At 36.0% G+C, this 14,477-nt stretch overlaps 1 protein-coding gene across 2 annotated transcripts in view; it reads left to right on the forward strand.

Moving 5' to 3' along the window:
- The first annotated feature begins 777 nt into the window (after positions 1-777).
- LOC135651765 (uncharacterized) overlaps positions 778-14,477 on the forward strand; it is a 24,193-nt gene continuing 10,493 nt past the window's right edge. The window contains exons 1-10 of one of the 2 annotated variants that reach the window (XM_065172178.1): positions 778-980; positions 2,937-3,149; positions 3,621-3,651; positions 3,775-3,968; positions 5,016-5,175; positions 5,962-6,058; positions 8,171-8,340; positions 9,049-9,215; positions 12,214-12,399; positions 12,493-12,582. In XM_065172178.1, coding sequence (XP_065028250.1) covers positions 873-980; positions 2,937-3,149; positions 3,621-3,651; positions 3,775-3,968; positions 5,016-5,175; positions 5,962-6,058; positions 8,171-8,340; positions 9,049-9,215; positions 12,214-12,399; positions 12,493-12,582 — 1,416 coding nt within the window. In that variant the 5' untranslated portion in view covers positions 778-872. The remainder of the gene's footprint in view (positions 981-2,936; positions 3,150-3,620; positions 3,652-3,774; positions 3,969-5,015; positions 5,176-5,961; positions 6,059-8,170; positions 8,341-9,048; positions 9,216-12,213; positions 12,400-12,492; positions 12,583-14,477) is intronic. The other variant, XM_065172179.1, reaches the window with a different exon arrangement.

Below are 14,477 nucleotides of genomic sequence, written 5' to 3' on the forward strand. Positions count from 1 at the left end.
CGTAGTTAATCATACACATGTAAAATACACTTCAATCTAAACAATTATTACTAAGCATGAATCATGTTGTTCGACATGTTATTGGTCCATCGACGCTTCGTTCGATTATTCGACGCATCAATCTTTCTTGTGGTCTATTGCCCAATCGGCTAGTTGACTCCGCAACTCCGATATCCTTAGCTCAATATCCACTCTTCTTGGCCCAATGCCCAAATCCATGGCCCGAAGCCTTCTATCGATACGTCGACCGATCCTCCAATCCGATGTCCAATCATCTGACATATTTTCCTCCGGCCCAATATGATTCTTCCTACTTTAATTGTCTCATACTGATCGATCCAGCGTCATTAAAAATATAAATCAAATTATAAATACTTATCAATTGGTTTCATCATCAGATTCAACATTTGTTGCTTTATGCATCTGCTCTACGCATCGAGAAATCCACATGGTAATGATAATAATAATAAAGCTAATCAATGATATTTAGGGTATACATATAAATTTACATGTTTTAAGAATAATTTATCTCAAAAATTACACAAAATTCAAAGAATTATTCGAAATCTTAAAAGACAATAAATAATCTGAGTTAGCTCCACGTTAGGACTTGTAGATCCTTTGAATCATCATTTTGTTGGAAATCACTATATGGGACTCAAAATCGCAATTCTATATATATAGGTTGACAGTAAAGAAAGAATATTTCCCAATTCTATATAATAAAATACTTATATTTAGTTGATCAAAGAGCGATATAATTGGCACATGGATTCGTAACGGACATTTCCGTTTCCCAATTCTGCGCTCTTTATGATCGCTGGGTGGGAAGCGAAGAAGGTAGGAAGGACTCGAGTGGTGGAGCGAGGTATATGGAATTCAGGGCTCGCGATTACGAAGCCGAGGAGATCGCGTGCGCTGTCCCCCGGCAACCCGCACCCGACCACCCGCTTGCCCTGCTCGCCTCGCCATCTTCGCAGGTTCGCCCTTGGCTCTTCCCCCCACCCTCTGTCTCTTTTCTTGGATTTAGGTTCACTCTTTTTCTCGGATGCAGGGTTCATGAAAACCAAACCCTATTTCTTGTTTCTTTTCTTGGGTTTAGGGTTCTTGGTCGTCTCACCCAATTCTCTCTCTCTCTCTCTCTCTCTCATGGATTCAGGGTTCATTAGAAGCGCGGTTTCGTCTTCTTCTCCTATACTGGATAATTTTGTAGCCTAGATGGGTGTGATCCTCTGAAATCTAGAATTTAGAGCTGACGATTACTAAGCTGAGGAGATCGAACCCACGCATGAGCTACCCTTCGCCCTGTTTTCTTCATCATCTCCCCAGGAGCTCTATCTTCTTCTTTCTTTCTGTGTCTTTCTTGGATTTAGGGTTCTTCATAAGCAAACCTTGTTTCTTGTTCGCCTATATGGAGGATTCTTGAGCTCGCGAATGGACTACCCAACTAGTTATATTTGATATTGGAAGTTCTTGAAGATGGCTATACAAAACCAAGGAGATCGCTTGCGGTTTCCCCTCGCATTGCATTGCTCGTCATCTCCTCAGGTTCTTTGCATCTTTCCGTCCTTCGCTCCTTCTGTCTCTTTTCTTGGATTTCGAGTTGCCAAACCCTATTTCTTGTTCTCCTGATGTGAATTTTGAGGCTTACAGTCGGTAACTGTCATGGGTCTGGCGTCACCGGTTAAATTGATGCGCAGGTTCTTGATAGTGTCTCATACGATTCGCCCGAATCTAGTCTAAGGCTGTCTCTCTCACGTTTTGCTCTCCCTTCTCCTTCTGTGTCTTCTTGGATATATGGTTCGAGATGTTTGTTGTTCACCTATACTTGGAATATGAGCCCTATGTTTGACGACAGACAGCAGTACCTTACTGTTTATGTTTGACAGAGGTTTTTGAAGAGTGTCTTAAGTTGTTTATCTTTCCCCAGTATCTAGCTTGTTTGCGTTCATGAAACACCAAAATTCTGAAATTCTTCGAACATGTTCTGAATCTCCATGTATCTAGAAACATTGTTAGCTGGAGACGATTTCTTCCCTAAACGTTGTCAAATGTTGTAAAGGCTACTGTATACAGTTTTGATTGTTGATAATGAATCATGATGGTATGGTTTTGGAAATTATTTGGTTTTAGAAGATTATTTCATCTGGAGCATGTTACTATTCTTCTAAGTTCATTTACTGTTGAAACTTGGGGTTTTAAGATACCAAAAGATTAGGTTGCAATTTGAGACCTTATACATGCACCTACCAATTCAAAAACTAGTTTCACCGTGGATTCATTTCCCACTGGTAATTGGAATGTCAATAGTTTTTGTAATGAAGGCTTTGACAGCCTTCTAGGTTTGCCAGGCCATATGTGCATGACTTACTAAATTGGAACGTATAGTTATTTATTAAATTTGAAGATTTAAGTTACTGTGGCACATTGTGCTTGTTGATGTTTGGCATGTAACAAGCTGCCCAAATGTGCTATTTTGAGATTGTCTTGATATGTGTGTTCTAATGAAATGAAAAGGAGAAACAAAAAAAAAAGAAGGGAAAGGGAAAAAGGTGAAAAGTACTTGAGCATTTTGTTAGTTTTTTTCTCCATGGGAGTGCAACATATCCTCTAACAAACTCAAGTTCGAATCAATCGAGGCTTAAATTGTCTAGATAAGGTTGCGATCTAGGAATCCATAAAATTCCCATTCTATGAGCACTTAGTTTGATTCCAGCAAAGTTTGAACTTGGTTTTCAAAACAGACAGTGCAGATAGCATGGACCATTTTCGGATCATCATGTGAGCTCAACCAAAAAAAGAGAGGTCAATTTAGTTTGAATTTCCTAGATTTTGACTTTATTTTATTCAGATATGATGTTGTTGGATTTTTGTATGTCAGCATTTTTTTTTGGAACGTCCATGTTCTTAACAGGATGTTATTCGGTGCAATCTAGGTTCTTCCTGATTTTGAGGTTTGTTTTGATGATCCACTGAGAGGAAGTGCCACAGATGCATCAGAATCCATTCTGGATCGGGAAGATGGTTGCAGTACCTTGAGAAGTAAGCTCTCAGGAGAAGCCAATAATTTGTTAGAAAAAGAATGGATTTTTCTGAAAAGTTCATTGATGCAGAAGTTCTCCTGCAGCAATACAATTACTATTTCACCGGTGAGCTTCATGCCATCTTTTTTATTTTCTTTTCATTCCGAATTAATAATTTTTCCTTTTTCTTTTTTGTAAATGGATATGATATTTGGCCACTGAGTATCCAATTAGGAGCAATTTTATTATATGTGACTGTGATACCTATGTTTGCGTTCCAAGGTTTAGAATTTAATGTTTTTCTTTTTTTTTGTTGCAAACTTTGAGAGTACGCAATACTACTGTTTCCATGACAGAAAAATTTATTTTTTATTGATATTTGCTCTATTCCTTTGTGTAATGATAAATGGTTAGTCCTTGCTGGGTAACCCTGTTGTAGGGACATCACTAATCAATATTCATTGGCTGGGTTCAAATTCCTAAACCATTTCCTTAAAAGGAATGGACAAATTGCCACTTCTCTTACTTTTGTTCGGTTGTTGGTGAATAATATGTTCCCTTGATGTTGTAATACGGAATCTAAATTTTTGTTTGCAGACCACGGATGCCATAATGAGGAACAACAAAGGTATCTTGCTGTCACAATTTTGTTATTTGTACAAAGCTATTAAGCAATGAAAAAAAATCCTTAACTATGTGTTTGTCAATGAGTTGATATGAATATCTTGTCTGAAATATCTTAGTTTAATAGGAAAGAATGCAGGATATAAAACGCTGGCAGATATCCACATGGAGGATCTGGATGATCCAGAATCTACTGTGAAAGAGGAGATAAAAGTAATTACACGACAGGAATATGTTTCAAGATTACAAGAACTTAAGGGTGAAATTAATCAGGCATGGATAGCAGAAGATCGCATCAGAGCTTTGAAGTTATCCATCAAGGCATGCATTTTGAAATTTGAATAACTGATTTTGTGTACTGAAATTTAAATTATTTGGTGAAACATTTGACTCATCTTACTCTACATCTGTCCTCATCACAGGCTATCCATTAACTGCATCATCGTTCACTTAGTGTGGTCAAAATTCGTTATGATTAATATCAGAATAAAAGTTGAAACCATTCAGTTTGTGGATTATATATTATAAAATTTTCTAGGAAGTGTTTAATTTATTTTGGTCTTGTAAGTTGTAACTGAATATTATATATATATATATATATATATATATATATATATATATTTGTGTCCATATTATATTTCTATTCATATGTGTGGCATATGCTGAGGATCTGTCATATGCTAGTGGCTTATGTTTTTTTCTCATTGTCTTCTTGTAATAGTGGTGACCCAATGCGATGGGATTTTTGTTGTATAGATGCTGTTTTGTGCTTTTTCATAGGTTTGTTAGTAGAAAGACTTTTTTTCTTCTTGATACAGTAAAAGGAATCATGCATAGTTAATGCTTATTAGAGTGACTAGAAAATAACTTGTGAATTGTTTTTTGTTGAAGATAGTAAGATACTTGCTAATAAATTATGGTTTTTGCTGAAGTTTTCCAGAATTAGTGTGGTTGACATGGTCAGATGATCTATGACTACAGTGAAATCAAAACTAGCCCATAGAACATATGACATGCTGGTGCATGAATAAATTTTTAAAGTGTGTATTTTTGGTCAGCCTATGGTGAATATGAAGACGTGGCATAGTGCAATACAACTGGCCACAATGTCCAGGGCATTGTGCAAAGAGAAAAAAGGAGAAGAAAACAGGTAACATAGTGAAGAGAAATTAGACTAATAGCGAATGAGCTGCTTCCACAAGTCTGTCAGATTTTTTTGTGTAATTGTTCAGGCATAAGATGTGCTAAAAATTAATGTAGAATGAATATAAAGTCTCTAGGATGCTTATTATGCTTACATGGAATTGGGTTCTCTAACATGTTGCTTGACACTATGCTTATGTCATAATCCTATTCAACTTCTTGCAGGTGGCCAGGCTTCTAACAGACACTTCTGTTTGCCAATTTTATCCTACATTATTTACATTGGTTGTAGATGTAATGGATATGCTTGGCAATTTGGTATGGGAACGAATTAAGAAGCGAACCGAATATGCTGATGACAGGACACCAGTATGCTCTTTGCCAGGTGAATGTTGACATATTTTTCTTTCATCAAGTATATATATGTCTTTATGGCTTTTAAGATATGCCAATATCTTAACATTGTCGGCCTTTTCATCCTACTTTTAAGGCCATCTGAAGATTTGGCTGGTATTGTTATAGTGCCATGCAAATCATAGTTGCTAAAATTTTTGTTTGACTAAACTGTCTACATTTATCTAATTAGAGATGTTTTATTTGGAATTTTTCTTAAGCATGGTACTTATATTTGCAGATCATAATATATTGTCGTTAACCTCAAATTGGTATGTTGGTGTAATGTTTTATTAACACATCCGAGACTCAATGTGCTTTTTCTCTTTGTATATGATGAGACCATGATGTAAATGCTATTGAAATCTTTATCCCTGACATTAATGTGGAAAAATTGCATTTCTACATGATATATTTTAGTGCAGATGTTTTCTTTTCTTTTCTTTTCTTTTCTTCTATTTGTATTTCTTTTTTCTTTGAGAAGAGTTGAAGGCAAATCAGAAATATGGCTAGGTTAGCTTAACTCTTGTTTAGTATTTGACATTTACTTGGTAGAAGAATCTTTCTATTTATTCTAGCTACTGGATATGTTGTAGCTATTTGAAGTTACAGTTGCAACTTATTTTAAATCAATTTTGGCTTTTTTTTAATGCATGTAACTGTACGGAGGCCTAAGAAATTTGTTTTCATGAGAAATGTCAAAGATGGCTTAAATTAACAATTTTGATGCTTTTCTACTTATACATAAATTTAAAATTTTAATTATTTGAGTCTGCAGAGAACTTTACATCTGATGATATTTGTTCTGAGGCAAAAGAGACTTGTTACAATTGGTTTTGCAAAATTGGTTCAATTCATGAACTTGTTCCGCGTATGTAAGTTTCTTTTACTTTCTCCTTTCCAGTTCTGATTTTTCTTGATTTTATTTACCTTTTGTGGTGTACTTTCGTTTGAATACTCTTTTAATTACTTGGTTAATCAATTCTCATGGTTCTGATATGTACCATAAACGTGCAACGGTGCAAGCACACCTTTTGTTTTGAGTTCATTCTGGAGATCCACCTAGATGCTTGTCAAATTAATTTGCACAATTCAATATGGGACTTTAGTGCCATTCCTAGAGAGCCGAGACACGGGGCGTGACACATCCACTTTTTTACTCACAAGGCTTGCCTTTCCTGATATGACTGTTGTGCTAGTTTGCATGGGTGGCACCTGCTGAGACAGGCTAAGTGTGTTGTCCTATATCATATTGAGCCATGCAGTTCCTCTAGTGCATTTTTGGGTCAAAATTTAGCATGTATCGACTTGCATGATCCTGCTGCAAAGGTGTCAGTACTGAATAGCATGTTATTATCAACTATCATGAATTGTGCATTTTGCTCCTTACCATACTGGATATTTTGTCATTATGGGGAGTGTTAGTATGCGCTTTGTATCATTCCAATACACCCTTCAGCAATATGTTTGGTTTTTTATGGTCAGTGGAGGTCCCTTACCATACTATGGCACACATTGATATGATTAATGATTATCCCTGTATTTTATGATAGTTAAACTGAAATATTTAGTTTTAAAACTTTATTTTTTATTTATGTAAAATTCAGTTGGTCTTTTGTATCACATTAATCTCAGTCCTGTGGGTTGTACATGTTAAGTTATTTACACATTTATGCAAAATTATACTTAGGTACCATATGTGCATGGTTCTGCATATTATAAATCAATTAATTGTAGGGTCCCTGGTCAAATGTTTTTATGGGCACTGTTACTCTCTTCGGTCTGGTGCTGAGGTCTTCTTTGAACCTTACACATGCAAGGTGGTTTTTGATACCAAGTTTTTAGATACCCAATTTAGGGTGTCCATCTGTCATTTTCTCCTTTTTTACATGCGAAGGTTTCTTGTTTCTATTGCTTGTACCCTTCCTATCTAAAGGAGGTGCTATTTATCATCTTATGACATGTCATGGATCAGCCAACCTTCAGCTTGAAGTTGTTACTGGCGATGCTGCCAATATTATGGATGGCGATGGGCTTGGATGGGAAAGCTATGAGGATGATGCTTTGGTGGTAATTGATGATGACTTTAGCATGGAGGAGGCAACAACTGTTGTAGTTGAAACGTGAAAGGCTCATGGGGATTTATGAGAGATGTATCTGGCCTTATATCTTGCGTGTTGTTTCTTCCCTCCTATTTTAGAGTTCTTTCGGTTTTCCTTGGAGTTTCTAACCATTTGCTGGTTGTCCTTTCTTTCCAATACTACCTTTGAAGTCATCATGTAGAGTTATAGGAATGTGATCAACAACCTGAGGGATAGGTATGCTGATCTTATTTTGGCATAACACTTCAGTTACAAGATTGCTGGAAACTCGTGTGATGGGGACTGAGCTGTATTGATCATTTGCGCTGTTAGTCACAGTGGAAGTGTTCTTGTCATCCTTGCACGTGCTAAAGCTAGGGTCCTTTTTGTGTTACTAGAGTGGGCAAGTTTTGGTTTATTTCCTTTCCATCTGTGGACAAGCTGGCTATTTAGTAAATCCTTCTCTGGTCATGCTTTGGGTCATTGCTTGTTATGAGATGATGCTATTATTAGACTGAGGGGAGGTAACTAACATGTGTCCTATGTGGCTGTTGCTACGTGACTGAGGTGTCTCCCCCTTGTTTCTTTGTTTTATGTGGCTACTTCCCAAGGGAGCTTAAGCATTTGTGCCAGAATGACCTCTTGGGTTTGTATATTGATTGTAGAAAAAGAATCCTCATTAGGATGCTTGTTCGTAGAGCTGATATTAGCATGAGATTGTAGCAACATGACATGCACGAAATGTTGCATCTCTGGGTCACAGCTGTAAAATGATGCCATTTGGATTTACCTTTTGCTTGTCAGATAACATTTATATGCAGGCTTTTGTCATGTTTTTGCTGCTGAACTTTTATTTTGTGTGCTTGAGGCAAATGTATGACGTGCATGGCATATTTTTTATATCAGATATTTGGAGCTAGCCATTTTACGGTGTTGGCGTTTTCTAGAAGATGGTTTTGTGTCTATCGTTGAGCGGTTGGTTATGATGATGAGAGGACTGGCTGATCCCCTTGTATCTGCCTATTGTCATCTTTATTTGGCTCACTGTGCAAGATCGTTGTATTTAGGAGATGATGGTAAGAAAGAATCTGCAAATTGTCATTTTTTATCCTTTTGTGTTCACTTCCCTAATTTAATGTGTGTTGTTAGGCTTTTGCCACTTTTTCTTTCGAAAGATCTTTACATTCCTGCAAAGATTACCTTGCTGATCATCCTGAGTCACTGGAGCTTCTCCTTTCAAGAATATAAACTCCAATAAGTTTTTGTTATTGCCATGATGTAATTTGTTCAAGAAGCAATTATGCTACTTTTCTGCTATTTCATAAGTGGACCCACAAGCCAAAAGAAGTTCCTTGTTACTGTTTATATTGTTAATAAACTCTTGCTTGATTTGGAATACAATTTTATCAACCAGCTTTAGTGGAATGAGCTATTTTGATTATAGTGATTTTTACATATGCATGAGTATTCATGTGCCTACATGTGTAGGCATGCAGTATCTATCTACAAGCATCAATCACATCAATCACATGTTTTCTCCAACATTTTTTTATTACTGAACTTTGATTGGTTATATGATGTTCCAACCTCATTTGATGTATATGTCCAATGATATAACATTGAGATACCGCTAGTGTGTCAGATTTGTCGTGTAAGCTTTTTGTTGTCATACAAAGTAGAAATGCTCTTTGATTTCTGCATCAAGTACTTCCTGCCTTTTTTATATAGATAGTTCCATAAGAACTTGCTTTAGCATAGTTTTGATACTTATTTCTTCTAAATAGGATATTTGATCATGTCTCTCGGGGACATCTCTATTCTACTGAGACGGGTCCTTTTGGATAAAGAAACAGTTGGACACCATTCCTGCATGAATAAATATTTTCTTATAAGTTTAATAAAACCTGCCATTGACTGGATTGTGAAGTGTATATTTACCGAAGGTTATCAGGTTTGCACATTTAATTTTTTTTAATTATTTGAACTATTTTGTATGCTGCACATTCATGATCAGTATCACCCTTGATGATAACCTATCCAAAATTTTGAAGATACCTATTCCATTGCGGTTCTCATTGCATTATGTTTTGTTTGTGATATGTTCTTTGGTGAGATAAATCTGAATGCCTTTGTGTTTTACCTGAGTTTTTCTATGTTGTGATAGGAGAAAAAACAGAACAAAGGCTCTGCTTCCCTTTTTGTGCGCTATAGCTGAAGATTTTTAATAATGTGTATTGTCTAGATTCTAGAAGTTGTAGATCAAACCCTATAAGATAATTTCTGGCTCATGTAGAAGTATATTGCGAAGTGCCCTGCTTAGTAGGCTGCAGCATCAGATGAGTCTGAACTGGAACAGTTGGAACAGGAACTTTTCTGTTGTGTCTTCTCAGAATATAAAATATTCATGCTAGGTCTTGTTGAGGATCTGATCTGCAACCAACAACTCTCCCATTGTGCATATTGCACACTAGTCTCAAGCACATGCCATGCATGTGTGAGATGATAAGAAGCATTTAAAGCGAAAGAGAGAGAGAGGCAAACACTAATTGTCAGAAGCAATATTCTAGGCCATTTTGAACTAGCAGAAATTAAAACCATCAATACCAAAAGAAATGATTTTAGATGCATTCTGAAATTCAACAAATGCTCATAAAGGCTTTACAAGTTGATCCTTTATAAATGTTGCATCCAACACCTCATATTTTCTGTCACCTTGTAAGCAATCTCCCTATTTTTTTAATCAACAAGTTGAACTTGTTGAATGTATGATCCCGGTCAATAGGTGCAGCTATCTATCATATTTAGAATTAATCACGTCATAGTGAGAATTATAATCCTGATCATTAATGCTTTTCTGTTATGCTTCTTACCTCTAGTTATTGCTTGATATAAGATCATTTAAAATATACTTCTTTTTATAAACTTGGTTGCATCCATTGTTACCAGCATTTTCCTACCCAGATCAGTCCAGGTTATTCTTCCTAATTTATATTATTTTGTCTCTGAAATCAATTGTATAATCATAAACCAATTACATAGACAATACCTGTTTATATTCTTGTTCTAGATTCATGTAAGAAAATTTTCAAAATAACAAAAACATTAAATACTATATAAAAAAAGTTTATTTTTTCGATCTTCAATTGTTGTATTGATCATGATGTAAATTTATTCTGTACTAAGACCTGATTATCTTATATCATGTGGCGAGCAACTTAAAGAAAGTGATTCCATAATCAATATGTACCATGCCCCAGAATAACAAACTAACTAATCCTATCATATGATGATTTCATTTGGTAGGTCCTGTATCGATACTTGAACCATGTTAGGAAGGTCGATCCTAACATGGTGTTTGTTGGATTCATGGTCCAGATGCACGATCCTATGTTAATGTGTCCTGTATATGCCTCAGTGACAAGCATGTTCAGACCATCATTATTGGACTACCTCAGGAAGAAGAGGCTGAACTCACCCTATTTGAAAAAATCAGCAGCAGCAGATACGCTGCAGTCTTTTGCAGCAGTTGCAATCATTGGACATTTGCAGTTGGAAAGAAATGTGTGGGTGTGTGTTGGTTGGGGCGCAGTGGAAGAAAGATGGCAAGGAATTTTTTTAATGAATAGAAGGATATCTATCGTGCTCCATCTGCTCCCCACTGCAGGTGTGTCTGTGAGAGAGAGAGAGAGAGAGAGAGAGAGAGAGAGAGAATAGACTAGTCCTGAGCAAAGCATTGTTGATTATGCTCTCTTCGGGTAGTCACTTGATTCTTAAAATGCAACCATTTTAGAAGTAGCTATTTAGAATATATTAGAGAAACAAAGGTTTTTGAAGATCCAACTCCATATTGCAAGTTATAAATGATATTCTAGTGTTGGTGGCTGTATTATTACATATGATGGCTATTGTGGATCTGGACTTTTCTTTAAAAATAAATCTAATTGTGTATTTATATTTGTAGATTGAGGTTATAATCCATGGGTTTTGATTATAACCCGGAAACCTGGTTCATAACAACATGGATTGATTGGGAAGCTGTACAGTTGTGGATTAAAAGGGTGACCAGTAATCTTGTTGAAATTTGAAGAGTAATGCATCTCTTCTTGTAAGATCAGAGTTCGCATCGAGGACCGATTCTTCTATCGTATAAGATTGGAAGTTCTATAACCTTGGATACTTTACATGAAACCAACTAAGCAGCCAACGGGACTGGCTGCTCGCTCTTCATCCCCTTTGGGTTTTTTCCAAGAAACATAGTTAGTTTTCCTTCGTCAAGACACTTATTTAATGAAATATAGCCCATAATAAACTAGCTCTCTTGGTACTATCATGAAAGGTCATCTTTGATATAGCTTTCTACCAAGCAATGATCTTAAGTACTTTTTATGCCTTTTCAGATTCATAATTTATGCAGGTGAGATATACCATTGTGGGCTGTAAATTTGGCAGGTTATGTTGTTTTAAGCTTTAACTTCCAACATGAAATTGTGTCCCTGCTTATTACCTAATGGCCGTTGGATCACATTATTTTGGGGAGTCATTGGGGAATTTTGCTTATCTGATCTATTATATATATATTTTTAAGTTAGTCATTATATTGGAGTATGTTTCTGTCCAAATCAGATGTATTTTTCAACTAATAATATGGATTTGATAAAGCTTACTATCATATTTTAATGCTAAAACTGGCTACTGATGTGATTTTGGCTTATGCTGTTTGTTTTTGTGTTATCCTTTTGTTTGGTTGATTGAACTTGTGTAGAATAATTTTCTAGTGGACAAACTTTTTAATTGATAAGGATTTACATCGAATGACAGGGCCATCCTAGATTTATTATTTGAAATGCCTACTTTCAAGTGTTCACTACTAATTCCATAAATGATATTTTATTATGGTTCAAATAATTATCCTGGATTTAATGACCTTATATCAGTTTCTTGAAAACTAGAATGCCAGTAATATACTTGTGGAGTTTGGTGTGGGAAGCGATCTATCAGTTTCAACCAGGAAGTTCTCATGTGTCTCCGTAGTTCTTCATTATCTCCTTAAACATCTTCCAGCTGATGTTATCAGCAACAATGCAGTGGAAATTATAGATTTTATTGAACAAAACAAAGATATGTCAGTTGAATCTGTACGTCAGCTATGAACCGTGAGCTGTATGTAAATATTTTTCTTCATGTTTTGTCTTTGCCACTTGGTCATTTTATCTACTGTCCTATTGCAGCATTTGGATTATACGCTCCTTGGACACAAACTCTACGAGTGCCAACACTCACTCAGTTCTGTTTGTGCTGTAATGAGAAGAATTATGCAGGTAGTTTAGGTCATTTCAGTTGCTCATTGCATATTTCTTGTTTCTGTTGGATTCTCTTTCTTATACATAATGCATAAGGACAGTATGTGGATTACTCTGCTGTAATGCAGTCAGCTTCTTTCATTATGCTGAATTTAGAAAGCCAGTTCACTAGGTTTAACCGTTTTTATGCAGCCCTTCTTTGAACGTGGTGAACATCTCTCCACCTTTTCTCAGTTATTTAAAGCTAACAAAAAGAACAGTTACCCAAGTTAATATTTTGTTCTTCAGTATCTGTGTGTGTTTTCGCAGTCAATTTACTGAGTTTTTGATTCTCTATGTTGATCTATAAATTATGAACAAAAATGATATATATTTTTTTCACTCTTATGGTTAAATGTTCTTTATGTTGAGCCATATGCATTCCTTTTTTTCTAATTTCTTATCATTTCTTTTACCACACACACACACACACACACACACACACACACACACACACACACACACACACACACATATTTATTTATATATACTATTGATTCCTTTTCTTTCCTTTTGAATGAGTTTTAGCTTTTTGTGTACTTCTGGTTGTTGCATATTTGTGTGAATAATTTCTGCATTTTGGTTTGCATGATCTACAGGTTGAGGCTTAAGTTACTGTAATTAGTTCATATGAACTTGGCTTTGGTTGTCTTGTGATTCTTTTGCTATTTTTGTTTTTAACTTGAAACTTATCATTCTTTTAACTTCAACTTATCATCATCTCCACCAAGGTTTGTGGTTTGCAATATCACCTGGTACAATATGGTATGAGCAGCATTCATCAATCTGACATGTTACCGGTACATAGGCCAATGTAAAGTGGGCAGTATGCTGACCTGTACCGCTCAGTACATCTGGTACAGCATTGATACTGCCCATTGCAGGCTGATAGCTCTGTACTGAGTAGTCTCTATTTATTTGTTTTTCAACCTGTTTAGTATTTTTTTTTTAAACTCAATACGTACCAGTCTGAGCCCTGATTGGTGCAGTATCGGTTCATGAAACTGCAAACCTTGCTTTCCACATAATTCATGATCTATGGGCACCGATTGGTCATTAGTTTCATTTTCCTATGACTTTGGATTACCATATGATACCAACCATACTATGCAATCACAAAACAGGCTCGGAGTGTTTGTATCCACTTAGTGTTGTGACTTCAATTAAAATGCTAAGAGTTGTATGGGTTGAAGTAAAAGCCATGATGCTGATCCAAGTTTATAGTTTCCTGTAGCTATATGCATGGTTTGCCTTGCATATGTTGGCTTGTGTGAGCCTGTACTTCAATTAGAATTGTGATCTTTCACATCACTTGACTAGGAATAAATGATGCAGTTTCTGTTATCTTATTGCATGCGGTACTTAAAAAACGATTTCTTATTTGTCTTGTGTATGTGTTTCAGAACTGTCCTGAACTGACCCAACCCTTCCCAGCAGGCAGCAGCCTGGCATCGCTTCCCTGGTGCTTTGTCTGCACTGATATGCCATCATCTTTATCATTCTCTATTGGGAACTTTCAAATACATATGCCTTGACAATGGCACCTGAGCTGAATAGGTTGACCCTGAGTGAGTAGTGGAGGCTCTCTTGCTTTCTACATTATTACAAAAATCAATAGTCCAACCAACCACCTAGCTTGCTCTTTAAGTGCTCACCTTTTTGTCTTTTGTCTACTTTTAATATCTAGACTAATTCAATTTGCTATTGGTATCAATGAGAAACCTGCAATATTTACAACTATGGGGAGCCAATTCATTTTTCTTTTGAGATACCATTTCAAGACCAATAACTTGTGTCATTTTCTTCAGTCTCTTTGGGGGAATTATTAGATTGGATTTACATTTCTCCACCATTTAAGCTACGTACAAACTCTT

The sequence above is a fragment of the Musa acuminata genome, chromosome BXJ3-10, assembly GCF_036884655.1.
Source record: "Musa acuminata AAA Group cultivar baxijiao chromosome BXJ3-10, Cavendish_Baxijiao_AAA, whole genome shotgun sequence".
NCBI lineage: Eukaryota > Viridiplantae > Streptophyta > Magnoliopsida > Zingiberales > Musaceae > Musa > Musa acuminata.